We start from the raw sequence: 19680 nt of genomic DNA on the forward strand, positions 1-19680 counted from the left end.
ATCAAAAAACTCTATGAAATACATCGGACTGGCTACTTTGCAAAAAGGGGTCATTTGGGGGATATCTGTACTGTTCTGACATTCTTGGACCTCAAGAAATTAGATTGGCTGTCAGTACTTCAGGATTGATCAACATTCAGATATATCCCATAGTTTGTGAACTCTATAAATTTCCTACAAACTAAATAATACATCTTAAATTTGGGTTATTTTCACCAAAGACATGTAGCAGAATACATCTCGGCCTAAATTTATGAAGAACAATTACTTATTTGCAAACTTTTATAACAGAAACAAAGAAAAATATGTTTGGTCTTTTTTAGTTAATTTAGCAAAAAAAAAACCCCAGTGTTAATGATACCACCAAAAGAAAGCTCTAGTTGTGTGAAGAAAATGATAAAATTTTAGGTTTGGTACAGTGTTGCATGACCGCGCAATTGTCATTCAAAGTATGAAACCTGAAAAATGGCCTGGGCAGGAAGGGGGTAAAAGTGCCCTGTATGGAAGCGGTTAAAATAGTGCTTCCTCTATGCAATAGGTCATGTTTTTCATTCCTTTCTGTAGGATACTATGCTGACATACTAGGTTTCACTCATTGTATCACAACCACTGGTAAATGTTTTGCTATTATCTGTTTACAATTGGTATGCTGAAAACGTAATAAAGATTAAAAAGAAAATTTTAATGTTGCATCACAGAATACGTTTAGGATAAATACATTAATTCTAGCCCAATATACAAGTTATGCTCAATGAAAACATATTAAAGTAATCTTTTTACTGTCTATATCTTGAACATTTATTAGGTGGCAAAATATACTTACATTTGTGAGGGGTAAATGGGAGAACATAGAAAATCCCTCAAAGATGTATTCATGATCGTCATACTCTATAACAGTAGGTCGATCAGTCTAAAATAAAGAAAAACACTGTTGATTATGATGAGGCTATTTGATGAGCTTTAATTATCATTTCTCAAGGTGTCTGCAAAGTTACTTGTTGCCAGCAAGCTCTCAGAAAACAGGCAGGAAGTTGTAAAACATGTTAATCAGTCGTTTGTAGTTCACACTATTTACAACTAATGCATCTATAAAAGTTTCAGGCTTCTTTCCAGGTGATGTGGATGCCCAGACGCTGGGCCAAGGATCAAAAGAATGCGGTAAGTGATAGACACTTTCTATAATACAGAGTGTGTCCGCTGCCAGCATCTGTCTCAGGGCAGCAGAAAGGTTAATTAAGGAGCAGCAGCAGAAAAATAAAACCTTGTCCACAAATTCTAATTTCGCTTTAACCTGCTCTCTATATATCAACAAACCATTAGCAGGGATTGGTGAATAAATTAGCATGGAAACAAAACCCTGAGATAATTGGGAAGGTTCATTTTAGCTGCCAATTTGCAGACATCACACAAATCAACAAAGAAAAAAATAAGATTGCAGAGAGGAAGACATCAATCTTTTTTATGCCCATTCAAGAAACCTGTTAAATCCTCAATTGAAAGTGGAGAATTTACCTCCCTTGATGCATGCAAAAATACTTTGCGTGGCTCATAACTCACAATGGCTTGGTACATCACAAATACATGTCTAGAGGAAATGCCTTTCATACTGCATCAGCAAATAAATAAAACTCTGCAGCCATCGAAATGTTGCCACTGTGCAGAGGATATAACTCTTGGTTCTTGATTACATTTATATCCAGGGAAAGAAGGTGAAACATCCATTAAATTGAAAAATCAGAATCTTTTAAAATACCAATGTCAGTCATAGTCACCAGTTTACATTCAAAGCTCAGATCAAATCAAAATGTTCTATAGAGTGTTTGAAAATGGGCACACAAGTGACTTTAGTCTCAAGTTTTATTCTTTGGCTTTCATAGTTAACATGTATTGATGCATTAATCACTTTCAGCCTACAGAAGGACATTGCTAAGTAATCAGATTATCCATGAACCTAACATTCTCTGCTGATATGCTGTGTATGTCAATTAAAGTGTTTCTAAACATATTTTTTTTTTCAAAAATAACAAACATGTTATACTGACCTGCTCTGTGCAATGGTTCTGCATAGAGCAGCCCTAATGCTCTTCTTCTTGGGTCCCCCACCAGCACTCCTGGCTCCTTCTCTTTGGCGGGTGTCCCCATAAGAAGCTTTAGAATCACTTTAAATAAAAAGTAAACTTCAACAAAAACATTTTTCTTTGGTTTCAGATTCTTGGTCAGCTTCTCTTGCAATCTGTGGCCCGGCTGGAAATTGTTATCCTAGCTTACTTTCCCAGTGATAGTGGGACAGGAGACAAGAAGTTATGGAAAATCTTTCCAATGGGAAAGAAAAAAATTCTCCTGTCCTTGTGACATCTGATCACCTTACTTGTTCTGGTGCCATGAGTGCCCAAAAAAGGACTGAAATGTTATCACTGGAATTGGGCTTTAACACCTCTAACATCTTAAAGCCTACCCACAAAATCTTATAACCACTTATAGTGCTGCTCAAGGTGCTCTGCTGGTAGAGAATTTGAAGTCTCACAGCAGTGTAAGGGTGTCTTGTGCTTGGTCCAGAAAGCAGTGAAGCATGACAGACACTGTGCACCACAAGCTCAACAGGTGGAGATGAATGTGAATGGCCTCAGCCTGGAAAACCTAAGCCACGCCCCTCTGATGCATTTCACCCTGCCTATCAGGGCTTAATTAAAAAGATAACCAACTATGTTGGCCCTTCTTCTTGATTCATAGAAGCTGTACTATAGCTTCCATGAATGAAAAGTGATCTATGAATTGAGGACAGGCGGATGAATGAAAGATCCACCTCTTCCATTCATAGATCCCTTCTCATTCATGGAAGTGAAGGATGGGCATAGTTGGCACTCTTTGATAATTGCCCGTCACAAGTCCAGTGCAGATATAACTTGTACAGCATCAAAAGGTTACCACTGCGAAGTATGGGAGAAGGGCAGAAGACTTTGGATTTCTACTAGAGCAGCTGTCACCAGCACAATGGACACTTCACATTATATGTAAATTCAGATTTTTAAGAACATTTTTTACCTAAACTATATTTTGAAAAACATCTATAAATGTTAATTGTGCCTAAGAAAAACCCTGAAAGATTTACCTTTCATTTTAAATTCTTCCTGAAAAATATCAATTAATTTGAAGGTATGAGAAAGTGCCTAGCCAATCCTTGTGCCTACAGCTTCACAGCTGCAAATCTGCAGTGTGAGATCCAAGGTGTTGCTGCCTCTGTTAGCCTCAGAGAATTTGGTGATATCACAATCGTACCGCTCACTGTTGTTCTTCCTCAAGGCTTTGACAGAGGAAGGGCTGCTATGGCCTTTACAAAGATGGCTACCCAAACACAGGAATACAATGCAGAAGAAGGCAGAGTGATAAATAACTAATGGAAAAAAGGTCAGCAACAGGAAGGCCACAGCAATACTTGTGAATAGTTCTTTGCACTTTGTGTGCCTTTTTTGGGCACAACTTTTACAGTTCAGTTCCTAACACATGCAGTATGAAAGATTATTAGTAATTAGCAAGTGATAGCTGTTTTTAACACCTAATTATAGACGTATATGATATACATCACTTAAAGCATTAAATCACAGGCCAGATTTAGAACTCCACTGCATTTATCAGTCTAATCCATTTTAACAGATGCAAAACCTCGTCACTTAGAGCAGCACTTGTTGCTTATATATTAGAACGTATCAATGGATACTAGAGTACAGTTTATCTTCCTTTATATTAGTCTTCTCCACTTTCATGTACTAAAAAGTTTAATTTAAGTTCTATCTGCCTTTGTATTAGTATACCCCAATTATGTGTACTAAAGTTTAATTTAGGTTCTGTCTGCCTTTGTGTTAGTATCCTCCAATACTAAAAGTACTAAAAGTTTGGTTCCTCAGAAACCCATGAAGAAATGATGGCAAGTGTTTGTCTACAGTCAGGTTGTATCTTCTAATTGACAGTGAGTAGGCAAACCAATTGGCAGACAAAGGCAGAACAAGAATAATAAATACACAAGAGTATGTGTTATAGAAGATTTTATTTTAAGACAAAAAGAGCATAACCTATAAAACACAAAGTACTTACTAAGAAATTGGTTGGCGGGGATACAGTTATCCTGTAGTGAAAGAGGCGACCTGCATTGTTTGTCATGGGGCGGCATGCTTTGATGGACTGGAAAAGGGAAGAAAGATTATAATAAATTGCATAACATAGGTTTTACTTCACACTATAGAAACAGTTTGGAAGCTGTGTTTTTGCAGCTAGTGAATATCTGAATTGTCCAGAAAAATCAAACATCTCAGCAACATCTGTTATTTACTATCCAAATAAAAAATGTATCAGCTATGCAAGAGTAGCATATAAAAACAGGCTCATTGTCTTTATAAAACCTTGTGTCATTGTTTCGTAGCTCTTCAAGCAAATCACACCTCGACAAAGAAAGAAGAAAAAATATATGCCTTTGCCATAAAAGCTATTCAAACTCCTTTATACTGATACTAAACCCAGGACTCTACATAGAGGAGAAAAACAGCCCAATGTTAAAAATATTAAACGTTTAAGCCGTCATAAAGCCCCAGACATTACTTAAAGCAGATTTAAATATGGTTTTGGTTAAAATGTATTTTAATCAGGAAAAGTAGATTGTCATGAGGGACACGTAGATTGGGACACCGATTTAGTCCCTGGACAAGCAGTTTTTTAAAAAATTTCCACACCCGTGTTTTGAGTTATTTTTACCCAAAAATATAGCAGAATACATTTTGGCCTAAATTCATGAAGAAAAATTATTTGCAAAATTGTGTAACAAAAACTAAGCAAAAAAATTATTTTTTCATTTATATAGCAAAAAATAAAAAAAAACAGTGGTGATCAAATACTGCCCAAAAAATCTCTGTCTCAAATAAAGGATACAAATTTCATATGGGTTCAATGTTGTGTGACTGAGTAATTGTCACGCAAAGTGTGATAGTGCTGAAAGCTGAAAATTGGCCTGGACTGGAAGGGGGTGACAGTGTCCGGATTTGAAGTGGATAATGAATTTGATAAATTAATTAACCACTTCAAGTCCGGAAGTGATATATAAAAGATGATTCTTTGTAGCACAAAGGTTTCCAATAACAGTGTAGTTTTAATATAAACTATTTGTACTTTTCTTAATCACATATCCGTCTTTACACAGAATTTATAAGCTAATAATATCTTTAAAAGTTGGCCATAAACATCATTTGTTTCAGAATGTCTACAATCAGAAACAAATCCCTTGTGATACCTTCTATGCCAGGTCTGATCCTACACAGGGTAAAACATACTCCCCTATTTAGGCTATGAAGGAAGAGGATGACAGTTCATGTGTTCGGTTATTTCAATGGGAACACTGGCAGTGGACAAAGTTTTTCAACCCATCTGGTTGCATTACCCCCCCCCCAAAAAAACCCATTAATCTAATCCTTTTCTAGGCTGCCCTATAGACATTATATTGCAGCTGATCAAACCATATAATTAACTGATTGAGAACCTTAAGCCAGTCACTTTGTTACACATGATCATCTTGCTCATAATTTAGTCTGAAGCATGATTTTCATTAAGGAAGTAGTATTCAAGATGACATGTTAGCAAATTTTACACACATAAACATGGGGCAGAGAAGGAGGGAAAGCTACAGTAGGTCGGGCGCCACGTTGCCGGCGCCACGAGGGGCCCCGGCGGCCATCTTTGTTTTGCACCTGGGTCAGTAATTTTATATTCATTGATTTTCTCTGCTATCCTGTGCCTGTATACTCAATAAAAATACTTTAAGGATATCACTCTATGTGGCCCTCTCTGTTTATTTGAGTTCTGGTGAGAACCAGCCAGATCTAGAGCAGCCGCATCTATCCGAGTACCAGGCAGTGAAAGTCATGCTGACCAGATCTGACCAGACCAGTTTGAGGTCCAGTGATATTATACACAAATGCGCATAAAGATTGCGTATCTGGTGAGTGCGCAATCTTTACATTACTTATCACCTTGCGGTTCCAAATATTGGACGTCGGAGGATCATCTTGGATCTTAAGAGCACCCCTTCATTGGACTCTTTCATTTATTTTGCACTTCCTTCACTTTATAGCCACCATCCAGTGGCTTTATTTATTAGCACACAGTCACTGTTTATTTTGATTCTGAACTTCATTATTGTCTGCTAGTTTGTATAGCGCTGCACCTCCCCCCCCCCCTTTTGTATATCTACGTCTCTGAAGGTTTTATATGGTACCTTTTTGGTGTACAGCTGCTATTTATTTGTATATCTATTCAAGCGCTCACTTACTCTGTTTTTAGAGAAGATTCACTGCATCTCTTACACAAGAGTCAGAAGGTAAGGAGCGGTACGTTAGAGATGCAAACTACAAAAAAATAACCAGAATTTAAATTTAAAAATTTTATTTGATACTGTAAATATTTATGTTACAGTATAAATTTATATTTTACAACAAACTTCTTATCCCTTTGACAGCATGTGTGTCATACTCTTTTAGGGGTAGCTTACATCAGGAATTGCACAGGAACGCATACACAGGAAACGCAAAAGTACGGCTGGAACAGCCGGGTACACAGTATACCTGTAGAAAACTTCCGTTTTCCATCAAGGCATTGCTGTAATGCATCACCCCTTCCCTAAATTGCTTTTCAGTGGGGGTGAAAGGCAGCAAGGAGGCATTATGTTGCTTTGTTACAACTGCATACACTGCATGCAATTGCAGTGCAGTCCCTTTCAGTTGTATAATGCCTTTGCAGCTTAAAGTAGTTCTAAAGGTTTAGGTTTTTTTTACCTTTCTATGCATGAAGGTAAAAACCTTCAGTATGCAGCTCCCCCTAATACCTACCCGAGCCTGATCCCTATGCAGCAATGTGAACAAGAGCTGCTGGTCTATCGGGTCTCTGGCTCCGCAGTGGCTGAGAGACTAGCTCTGCTACTGTCAATCACAGCTAGGGAGGGAGGGATCGGGGGTGGGACCAAGCCTCATTCTGCGTGTCTTATGGCCACACAGATTGAGGCTTGGGAGCAAACATGCACAAGTGCCCCCAGAGCAAGCAGCTTGCTAAGATGGCACTCAGAGAAGAGAAGGAGCTGGGGGGTTCCGGCAGGGGACCGAGAAGAGGAGGATCGAGGCTGCTCTGTGCAAAACCATTGCACAGAGCAGGTAAAAATGACGTTTATTCTTTTTTTTTTTTTTTTTTTAAATTAAAGCAATACTTTACATCCATTTTTTTTTTTACCAATTTTATAAAAAATTTAGTTTTACACATACATCTTTAATACAAGTCGTCACAGAGTATTATGGGTGTTTTAATTAGACAGCACAGCGGAAATTTTTTCCTTTCAGACTATGCAACATGTTTTATAACATTTTATTCCAGTTAATAAATAAAACATATGCAACAACCAGATATTCCCTTTAAGAACTCCTGTACAAGAGCGATTTTGTTTGGGCAGCTGTTTGCGTCTTGGGCAATCATCTGTCCCTAACCACAGCTAATTGCTCCATTTACGTCCAAACAGCTGTGGCCACTGTCAGCCTGTCTTTGCTTTGTATAGGCTGAACTACCAAACAGGCGATTCCAGCCGCAGGAACCCACAAATTTATAATGCAGAAATCTGATGGCTGGGCATAATGGCCTGTGTGAAGGAGGCTTAAATCTGACTCTTGATTAAAGAGACATGGAGATAGTTAAAGAATATGTAAATCCAACATTTCCTATTCCTGATGTGTGCTTGCTGTGCAATGTACTTGTATGAGAATGTATCCAGTTTTCTTTTTATTATTATTATACAGGATTTATATAGCGCCAACAGTTTGTGCAGCGCTTTACAAAATGAAGGCAGACATTATAGTTACAATACAATTTGGTACAAGAGGAAACAGCTGGCCCTGCTCAATAGAGCTTACAATCTTGTATTGCTTCTTTTGTGTGAAATCCCTGGTGTTCCTGCTTTCCTATTAAAAACTGACCACACTAAGCAGAACACACTGCGGTCAGTTCTCTAGCTATGCTGTGTGTGTTCTCCAATGATCAGACTTGTCCTGACACACACACCCTATACAGCCACTGACTGGGAAGATCAGTGTTCTGTTGCTTCTCCTCAGGTCTCATGCAGATGAGAACAGAGGGAATGTGATCACTTATTAAAAAAAAGGAAAAAAATATTTCTTTATTTTTTTATATCTATACACAAATGTTTTGCCTTTCATTTCTATTTTAAACTGAATGGGTTGTTTTACAAGGTGATCGTTTACTATCATTTTAATCCTACAGCCAGACTTCATATGTAACTTCACACGTAAAATCTGTCTGAAATTGATCACAGAGTGGATGTTCTGACTTTGGCATAGCTGCAATGTCTGTTGGAAATCAGCTGCTGATCACCTACTGGTCCCATTTGTTGTTTGGATCTGCATTTCAAGTAAAAGGTAAAACTTTATTTTCCATTTTGGGTAAAGGGGGAGGGGGTATATAACCCCTGTTGTTATTTGTTTTTCCATCTGTGTCTATTGGGAAAGCCATTGGAAGTTTTTCCTTTTATTTCTGCTCTAGTGACACCCCAAAAATAGGGATTGCTTTCACTTTCTCTCAGTTATAACAGTAAACAGGACAGATAGAGCTGGTAAAATTCCATAACAAGGACACAGACAACTGTAAAAATCTGAGAGGTGTTCTATTCTCTCTGCACACTTTCCAGAACTTAAAAAAGTTCCGCCTTTACTTTAAAAAAATACATATACGATTTCTCTGTCATTACAGAACAATATAAATGTTTTTTTGTGTTTTATAGCAGCAATAAATAACAGTTTCTTCCCTGGAGTGAGATTGAATGATGTGACACGGGCAGCACAGAGTGGTGACATGAAAAACATACATCAGTCAAAACACCAACATACCTGACTGAGGCACAGGCTTTTTTTTTTTTTTAAAGCAACAAAAACTAATTACAAGGGACTGGATTTACCTCCTCTCCAGGATAAAAGCTGTGTCGGATTCCTGTACATCTGGCTTTAACGCTGCACTTGCACAGGGGGCCATCATTCATCTGACAAAAGAAAACATGTGTTCATGGGTAGCAATAATTCAGACAACAATTTATATCATCTGCCCCTGCTGAACACACTCTGTGATATTCAACAGGATCATTAAGAATTTTCAGGTGTATGGAGCAAAAAAAAAAAACCAATTACACATAAATCCTATTAATCACACAACTAAGACATTAACTTCTAGTGAATTGATGGTTTTTTTTTGTTTGGTATTTTTTTTTTTTTTTAGACAAATAATAATCAACAGTTGTGATTATGTTGAAAGGACATCATATCTTGAATAAATCTTGCTCTTGATTGGCTGACCAAAGTGTTAATTCCAGAAAATGCATATATGTGCGTTCATGCGATTTAAAAAAAAAAAAACTTATCACAGAAATGAAAGTGTTTAATTCAATCTACTCAGTATGAGAATCATTGATGTACAGTAATCTAGAGCAAATGAAGGTTTAGTGCAGTCACACCTAGACAAACGTCAATGCCTGTCTGACCTTCTCTGGCTACTGCACTCCACTTTTCTTTGAATTGTGCCATTAAATAAAGCCTTTATTCCTCTTATGTATTTACTAATATTTACTAATAGTAAATCTTTCACAAAACTTGAGCAAATCAAAAATATATCAATAGAAGACAACAAAAACATAACTAAAATCCCATTTCAACATGATGGAGTGACCCAGGCAAAGTAATTTTTAAAACTGCTATTTTCCCATTAATGTTGAACTTGGTGCCACCTGCTTACGCACCCTATTTTTTTCCGTGTCGCCACCCATCAAATTAAAAGACCGATTGGGAACTAATAGAAAGCAAGGCAAATTACACTTTTACAGGACATTTCAAACTTGTAATTTATTTAAAAATTGTATATAATCAAATGTTTGGATCTATTAAAAAATATAAAATTCTGTTTTCACTGACACTAACCTCTGTTTCTCTATTTTGTTATGCTCAGCACAGTCTGAACTGTCAGAGTCTGTCATATTTACTGTATAAGCAATTTGCATTCATGAATCCATTGTGGGGCACAGGAATTCAAAAACAGTTGGCTTATACAATCACCTGCAGGGATTTGGCACGGTCAAAGAGAAAAATTGGACGCCAACCAGGTACTTCACCTAATAATAGATCAGCAACGTGATGTGGTCTAGCAAAAAAAAAAAAGAAAAAACAATGGGACAAGTCCCCAGGAAAAACAGAACCCAGAGGGAACTTTGGACAAAAATACAAATCCATGGGAGAAGACCAACAAGTTAGCACATAGATGCCCAGGCCTTACACCCCCAACCCCTAGGATTCTAGGAAGAGTGGTTGCATAATAAGAATGAGTTTTCCCAGCCAGGAAACCAATCCTCGTCACAGCATAATATCCAAAAAAGATGGCTAAGAAATGCCTGAGACTGGTAGAGAACTGAAAAGCACCAACCCTGAATTCAGCCTGACTGAAAGAAAGAAGAGTGCAGAAAAGGTACCTCTACAAGGGTAGGCAGGAATGAAGAATATACCACAACCCCACAGAGGTGGAAGGAAACCCCAGAAGAATAAGAGGATGAGCAAAAATCATCTAAACACCCAGGAGTGTCTTTGGAGAAACTCTACAGAACCTGCCTAACTTAATACAGACCATAGTTCTAAAAACCTCCTGACCTGCCCCAATCCAACAAGGACATCATATAAATGGAGTGAGGGGCAAGAACCTTTGCTGCTCTGCTAAGAACATTCACCTGATTTAGGAAAGAACTGGGGAAGGGATCTGGAGGAAATTCTTCAAACAGGCTGCAGAGCAGTCATGGAAAGAAGATCTTTGATCATGAACCAAAAACTATGCATTTTATCATCAACAGGGAGGGTCCTGCAGCAGGATCCCAGTGTGTTCTACCTACCAAAAATCCAACATAGAACAAAGCCCTCCAGCAATGAATTTTTCCTGCCTTGCAAGAATTAGGGAGCACCTACATTCGCAGACATCAACTTTTGAGGTGGAAACTACTGATTGCAGAGAGCCAGATATCAATGCATTGCCTCCAAGAAAGACAGTGTCATCAAGAATAGTACTCTCCATGTTGTCCAGCATAGAAACCAGGCCACTTTGTGGTCAAAAGGAGAACGCACAAACCTTACTTGGTGTGTAGATCTTACAACATCTAGGAGGATGTCCAATGAAGTCAAGGTAAGAAAGCCAACTTAAAATGCAATCACCCTACATAGAGCATAGAACTTCTCGCAAAGGAAAAGTTATTACAAACTAGGTCCCAAAACCCTTCAGGGTGTGTTCAGTCCACATAGAAGAATGTCTCAAATAGCAGGTTTAGTGGAAATCTGTAGCAGCTCCAAAAGACCCAAGAGCTGAAACAGTGGGTTGACCTTCCAGATGCAGGGTAATACGCAATGAATCAAAGGGGTTTAAAATATTACCCTGTAAATCTGAGTCAACAGTAAAAGCCTGCAGTGCCTCAAAAAAACAATCTGTTCACAGAGTCTGGATCTGAATCAGAAATGTTAACTGGGGCCACAGGCTCGGTTTGATTTAGGGGCTCAGGAACATCAGAAAAAAATCATTACAGGGGGGAAAGCTTATAGCTTATGGACAGAAAAGCTGTTTGTGCTCAGCTATTGGGGCAAATAAGTCAATAGTGGCTAGTGCTGCAGAGGCCAGCTCAGGCAGCGCTGTAGCGAGGAATCTTAGCTGAAGTCGCAAGAAAAAGCATTTCACAAAGCAAAGAAGACTAGCAAAAACATATTTTAAAATATGTCCAGCCTTCAAAGACAATTGCAAAAACCTGAGGCATGTTGGGTAGAACAATGGTTATATGGGGCTGCCTTACAATTATTCTGCTTGACTTGTAGGCGGCAGCATTACTCAACTGTTTTTTTTTTTTTTAATTCCTGTGTCCCTCAATAGGTAAAAAAGAAAGATCATTTATCAGGACATTTATAAAATCAGGAAAAATGATGCTGTTCAACATCGATGTCACACACACAATGCATTGGTCAACCAATGTTCCTAATTCACATTCCTTTGGGGCATACAAATTAGAATACATAAAAAATATTTTATATTGTTGTGCAATATACACATAAGCACATGGACCAAACAATTAACACAGAATAAATATATTTGATGCCTATAGTAAAGAACCAATTATCACTCAATTCCAGAAGGATAAAAAAGTGTTCAACTCTGAGCTTCCTGTTTCTTAACTAAGTTTACATCTGTTGTATGATCTGTGATGTCGATACTATTCCTTTTCACATAAAAATATTTAAAGTGAAGTCATGCCAGAAATATGTTTGTTACCAGGGGCTTTAACATTTTTTTTCAACATCTGTTCTACATTCCAGAAAGCTGCTGGCAAGCTGAAAATGAGATTTGCGATACTAAGCCATCTATAGAAGTAGACCTCGTTTCCAGATGCATTTAAAAGCCCAGCTCAATTAGGCTGCAAAGGTCATGACATAAAACTTAAATTAAGGCAAACTGAGCAGGCTACTATTAGTCCAAGAATATCATCACTACAAGATCAATGTTTGTGTGCTGCAAATCCACAAACACTCCCAGTTGCAATACTGCAACGAAAAACGTGCAATCAAAATAAGCGTTCTGAACTCAAGCATGCACTGACTGAAAAGGCAATATGGGGGAGATTTACTAAAATTGGTGGACTCCGAATCTGTAGCAGCTGTGCATGGTAGCCAATCAGCTTCAGCTTGTTCAATTAAGATTTGGCAATAAAACCTGGAAGCTGATTGGTTTCTTTGCAAAGTTGCACCAGATTTTGCACTCTTCAGCTTTAGTAAATAACCCCCTAAATGACAGAAAAAAAAAACATCATAGCGTCATTACACCTAAAAGCGATATTTTAGTTGAAGTTGGTGCCTTGAAGGAAGTACTTTTAATACGTTCTGAATGTTCGGTGAGCTCTAGCAAGAATCTGAGGGATTCACCACACAAATGGACTGGGGAAAATATCTGTTTTTTTTTTAATGGCACAGAACACCACTCCTACATAGTTTCACTATTACAAGAGCTTGTTCAAAGAGCAGAGAATAGTTTTCCTGTCTGCTTGGTAGTTTAGGGTGTTCTCGCCTACACTTGCACGTTTAGAAAGTTTTGTTGAAATTTCTATAAAATTCTCTAAAAAAAAGTATAACAGGAAGAGGAGCACCTGGGAACTCAAGCGCAGACTCCCTGACATTAAACAGTCAGAAGGTTTAACCTCCCTGACGGTATTCCCGAGTGTAGCTCGGGGTAACATTTCAGTACCAAAAGCGGTAACCCCGAGCTACACTCGGGCTTACCCTGAGGCACTGCTCCGGCAAGTGTTCTTCACTTACCTTACCCTGCGCTCCCACGATGTGTCCCCTGCAGCGTCCCCGGCCATCTCCTCCTGCCGATGCCGGCATCCGGCTTCTGTGTCCTGTCCCTGTGACGTCGGGACGTACGGGCGCCGCCGCCGCCGGCGGGAAATTTAAAAATTTTAAAAAATGTCATTTTTTTTTACATTTTACACAGTAAAACATTGCTGTTTCAACCTATTTCACATACATATTGTCCCTAGTGCTTTGTCCTGCGCCCTGCCTGCATTTTGTCTGTTCTTTCTGTCTGGAAACTGAGAAATGTCCATGGCGTCCAAAAAGTGTCCCTTTAGGTCAAAAGCGGTTTAGATCAGCTAGAGAACAGCGATAGTAAATCAGAACCACTTGCAGAATTGAGTGATAATGATTCGTGGGGGAAATTCGTCATCAGAAACTGAAAACGATTTTGTGACTGAGCTCAGCAATGTGCGAACTTGGCGCTCTATTTCACATTTCAGTGTTTTTGGTTTGATTACATTATTGAATTAAATTTTTTATTATTTTTATATTATTTTTATGATTATTTATTAAATTATAATTTATGATTTTGTGTTTCAAATTTTATCATACCCGGGATGTTTACTAGACTCTTGTTCGGACAGATTTCAGTGAGTTTTTCCTAAAAATTACAGCCTACAATAAAAAAAATACATATTTCCATGCAAAAAAATGGTACCGCTTTCAGCACCAAAAATCTGAAATAATCATACCGCCAGGGAGGTTAAAGTGGTTGTTCAATGTGTGATGTCAGATCTCTGTCCCCTGCCTCTGAAAGCTCAGAAAAGATGTGCAACTTCTGGACGTTAAACAGAAATAGAGAAGAGGGGGGTGCATATAAACAGGTACAACTCATGTAGGAGGATTTGTGTCATCTCTGTGTAACATCTGAGGCTAGTCACCTTACTGGTTATAGGTAAGGGTTTAAAACCACTTTAACATTTTTTTTCAACTATGAATGCAGGCATAAAAATATTGGCGAATATAATAAAATACATAAAACAAGTCAAAATTTATATTAAAGTACTCGAATTATTATTAACATTCATTTCAGGAGAATTACTGAATCTTACTGGCATGTTTTCAGTGCTACAAAATAGTAATTTTCTCATTATCATACATTTAAGAAGTACTTCTTATAAAGAAAGGAAATGAGATTCATTACACACTGTAATCTTAACTTCACAGTTTTGCAAAAGTGTTTTTAAGTACTAAATTAACATCAAAACAATTATGTACCAAAACATTTCAGCAGAGGAAAAATAAATGTTAGGGGATAACAGCATACTGACATACAGGATTTAAAATTTACATTAATGCAGTATTTCTGTCCTGTGGCACAGGAGAGAAAACTGCAGGATGGCATGAGTTAATTAACAACTGACCTTTGATTGCAGGTTGGTGACAACTAGATCGTGACCAACTTCATCATGCCGCCTCTCATAACAAAGAGCCAAGCAAAGTCCTAGGCTCCTCCTTGTTTCTGACATTTTATATGACACAACTGAAGGGATATCTGGGACTTTTCTCACTTTGCCAGGCACTACTGCATTTGAGGTTGGTAAGTCTATTTCAGGATAGAAAAGAAAGGAGGAATTTTGTGCTATGGTACTGATCCCTGCACTCTACATTACTCACAACTAGTCTCTGAACTCTCTGTTACTTTCTCATGACCTCCGAGTTTCAGTGGATATAAAAACTCTACACACCCCTGTTAAAATGTCAGGTTTCTGTGATGTAAAAAAATGAGACAAAGATAAATAATTTCAGAACTTTTTCCATCTTTAATGTGGCCTATCAACTGTACAACTCAATTGAAAAACAAACTGAAATCTTTTAGTGGGGGGGGAAGTAAAACATATGCAACCACATTATTTTAGTTTTTTAAGTGTGCACATCCTCTTATAACTGGGGATGTAGCTGTGTTCAGAATTAAGCAATCACATTCAAAATCAAGTTAAATAGGAGGCAGTACACACCTGCCATCATTTAAAGTGCCTCTGACTAATCAACTACACAAACCCCAAATAAAGTTCAGCAGCTCTAGTAGGTCTTTCCTGACATTTTCTTAGTTGCATCTTACAGCAAAAGCCATGGTCCGTAGAGAGCTTCCAAAGCATTAGAGGGATCTCATTGTTAAAAGGTATCAGTTAGGAGAAGAGTACAAAAGAATTTCCAAGGCATTAGATATACCATGGAACACAGTGAAGACCGTAATCATCAAGAGGAAAAAATATGGCGCAACAGTGATGTTACCAAGAACTGGGCGTCCCTCCAAAATTGATGAAGATGAGAAGAAAACTGGTCTGGGAGGCTGCCAAGAGACCTACAGCAACATTAAAGGAGCTGGAGGAATATCTGGCAAGTACTGGCTGTGTGGTACATGTGACAACAATCTCCCATATTCTTCATATGTCTGGGCTATGGGGTAGCATGGCAAGACTGAAGTCTCTTCTTACAAAAAAAAACATCCAAGCCCGACTAAATTTTGCAAAAACACATCTGAAGTCTCCCAAAAGCATGTGGGAAAATGTGTTATGGTCTGATGCAAACAAGGTTGAACTTTTTGCCCATAATTCCAAAAGATATGTTTAGCTCAAAAAAAGAACTGCACATCACCAAAAGAACACCATACCCACAGTGAAGCATGGCGGTGGCAGCATCATGCTTTGGGACTGTTTTTCTTCAGCTGAAACTGAGGCCTTAGTCAAGATAAAGGGAATTATGAACAGTTCCAAATACCAGTCAATACTGGCACAAAAACTTCAAGCTTCTGCTAGAAAGCTGAGCATGAAGAGGAACTACATCTTTCAGCATGACAACAACCCAAAGCATACATCCATATCAAAGGAATGGCTTCACCATAAGAAGATTAACGTTTTGGAATGGTCCAGTCAGAGCCCAGACCTAAACCCGATTGGAAATCTGTGGGGTGATCTGAAGAGGGCTGTGCACAGCAGATGCCCTCGTAAATCTGACCGATTTGTAGTGTTTTTGCAATTAAGAGTGGGCAAATATAGCCAAGTCAAGATGCGCCATGCTGATAGACTCATACCCAAAAAGATTGAGTGCTGGAATAAAATCAAAAGGTGCTTCAACAAAGTATTAGTTTAAGGGCGTGCACACTTATGCAACCATATCATTTTAGTTTTTTATTTTTACTTCTCCCCATCTAAAAGATTTCAATTTGTTGTTCAACTGAGTTGTACAGTTTATACGTTACATTAAAAGGTGGAAAAAGTTCTGAACTTATTTATCTAATTTTTTTACATCACAGAAACCTGACATTTTAAAAGGGGTGTGTAGACTTTTTATATCCACTGTACATACTACTGACCCCTGCATTCTGCATTACAAACTGCTGACCCCTGCACTTTACAATATCTACTTCTGGCCCCTGGACTCTGCAATGCTTAGTCCTGGCCCCTGGACTCTGCAATGCTTAGTCCTGGCCCCTGGACTCTGCAATGCTTAGTCCTGGCCCCTGGACTCTGCAATGCTTAGTCCTGGCCCCTGGACTCTGCAATGCTTAGTCCTGGCCCCTGCTAATTACTACTGACCTTATGCCAAAATGTCCTTACTTTTTTAAGGGGCCTTGCTAGGTTAGCTGCCTAAAAAAAGTGTTGCATCCTGTTTAGATAGTACTCTATATCTCCACCTCTGCAGGACTGCCAAGGGCTTTACTTACAGTCAAGTGAAATTCTAGGCCTACATAGATGACACATCTCTTTGCAACTTAAAAGATTCATTACTTGTTGGTAGTCATCTGATTTACAGTATATAAAATCAATGTCAAACTGATGGAATAATTTGTTAAACAGAAAGGTAAAAGATAAGTTTCAGGACAGGTGCTTGTAGCTACACTGCCATGATGTTCATTTTGTAAACAGCAATAAAGTCCAAATTGTGAAGTTGCACTCCTTGAATTATTTAACCTTTAGATAATCGATGGTGCTTAAAGTAATTGCAATGGATGGTACCATGCCAAAACCAGACAGCAAAAATGCAAAGTCACCTGCAATCCAAATAAATGCATATCAAATACACAATACACATTGATTGTAAAGATGGCCAAATAAGTCACATGGTCACCAAGAATACCAACACTTTTGGACCTTGCAGGGTCCCTTCCTCAACAGTGACAATAAGCACATATAAAAAAACACACATATATTACACCTGATGTAACCCACAGCTATCCAGTTCAACCCTGCCATGATGTCATTATGATATAATCCTGTCAAAACCAATATGAGACATAAAATAAACGCAGTATGCAGAAGTAGGACACAAAAATGAACAGAATGAGTAAATATGTTCTCTAATGCAGTACCTCGGTTGATAACCCCTAATTTCTAGGACTGACATTTGTGTCAAGAAAACTTTTGCACCTTGATGCACCACATACAGAAGAAAAGACAATGATCTACTGGCTGGATGGAAGAATGAGAGATCCCCAAGAACAGTGCTGCGCTGCCCTCTAGTGACCCAGAAAATACACTAATATTATTAAAACACCCTCCTGAGCATCAAACCTAACGTGTAATAGAATAAATCTGTAAAATAGTCAATAGCAAATAAAAACAAAACATTGCCTGAGCCACTAAATCCAAATATGTGATACATATATCAAAAATAAACCAAAATCAAGTAGCAATAAACACCTGGCTAACCTATAATAAACATCCGGCTGAGCTGAAGAATAAAGTGTAAAAAAAAACAAAAACAGTAAAATATGTGAAACGTATATCAGACATAAAACATGATCTCAACAGCAGTAAACACCTGGCCAAGCTGTAATAAACATGCAGCTGACCTGAAGCATAAAAGTGTGAAAATCAACAATTCTGTTCTAGTGCGTGCGGGAGCCCCCATCTGTGCTCACCCTGTTTTTCAAATAAATGCTTGCAAAAGGGTTTTGTGAACCAGTGGAATTCATATTGAGCGCATGTTGACCTATATTTTCTATGGGTCAGCTGTTAAGGTGAGCTTGGATGCCTGAAGGTAAAGGAGCATGATAGATGTGCACACCTGTTGAATTCACTGGTGTATTACTTTAAATGTTGGAAGAAAGAAACTGTTAGATCACTTTTGGACTGCATTTTGCACTCTATTAAGTGTTATCTATCATTCATTATTTATCTGTTTTTTGTATATATTCAGCAGAGCTGCTTATCTCTCTTTATTTTTTATGCACACTTTTAGTGAATAACTAGCCCAGTTGAACATTTACTTGACTCATCACTTATTTATTCCACTGGGGGACTGATTACTCAGCCGGGCATTTGTTTTACAATCATTTAATACCGCTTTGTTGATTTTCACACTTTATGCTTCAGGTCAGCCAGGTGTTTATTACAGCTGGGCCAGGTGTTTACCGTTATTGTGATCATGTTTTATTTCTGATATACGTTTCACATAATTTACGATTTTTGTTGTTTTTTACACTTTATTCTTCAGCTCATCTGGGTGTTTAATATACGTTGTTTTTGCTACTTGATTTTGGTTTATTTTTTTTATATATGCTTCACATATCATTTGGATTTAGTGGCTCAGGCAAATTTTGTTTTTATTTACTATTGACTATTTTGCAGATTTATTCTATTACACATTAGGTTTGATGCTCAGGAGGGTGTTTATTATTATTTGTGTATTTTCTGGGTCATTAGAGGGCAGCACAGCACTATTCTTGGGGAGTTTTATTGACGTGGGAACACATTTAGGTGCTTGCAGTAGCTTATCATTTATTTGTGGCAGCGCATTGTATTGTATCCTTATTTTAGAATCAGAGATCAACACTGTGGTTTAGGATCCAACCCCATGTCCACTAAGCAGGCAAGAAACTGAAGCAGTTTTAGTTCTGTCTGGCCCAGCAGCTTCTTTTAAGTCTGTCTGCTACAGAATCACCCTAGAACAACCGTGAATGATTGTGTTCGCTGTTCCCACAGAAAAATGAATCTCTTGTGCAATTTCACAACAGGTTATGCGTTGGTTATCCAGGATCAGGCATTCCACCTGCTGAATATTCACAGGAATGACTGCTGTGGGCTGGGTACCACCACGACCAGGATCATCACTGACAGACGTACGGCCATCTTTGAAACGTTTACACCATTCAAATGGGTTACTGTGCCCGAACGTCTGATCACTGTCCTGTGCTTGAAGTCTTCTGTAGCTATCCACAGGTTTTATGCCTTCTTTTGAAAAGGACGTTCATCACCACACGCTGTTGCCTGCATGCACGAACACGGTTGTC

General features: G+C 38.3%; 1 protein-coding gene across 1 annotated transcript in view; it reads right to left on the reverse strand.

The window, feature by feature from the left end:
- DROSHA (drosha ribonuclease III) overlaps nt 1-19680 on the reverse strand; it is a 392901-nt gene that overhangs the window by 309739 nt on the left and 63482 nt on the right. The window contains exons 7-9 of the mRNA XM_089674845.1: nt 8990-9070; nt 4090-4176; nt 824-910 (exon numbers count right to left, since the gene is read on the reverse strand). Coding sequence (XP_089530971.1) covers nt 824-910; nt 4090-4176; nt 8990-9070 — 255 coding nt within the window. The remainder of the gene's footprint in view (nt 1-823; nt 911-4089; nt 4177-8989; nt 9071-19680) is intronic.

Source organism: Staurois parvus, unplaced genomic scaffold (assembly GCF_062004578.1).
Source record: "Staurois parvus isolate SC_StPar_1 unplaced genomic scaffold, SC_StPar_1.0 ptg000153l, whole genome shotgun sequence".
Classification (NCBI taxonomy): Eukaryota; Metazoa; Chordata; class Amphibia; order Anura; family Ranidae; genus Staurois; species Staurois parvus.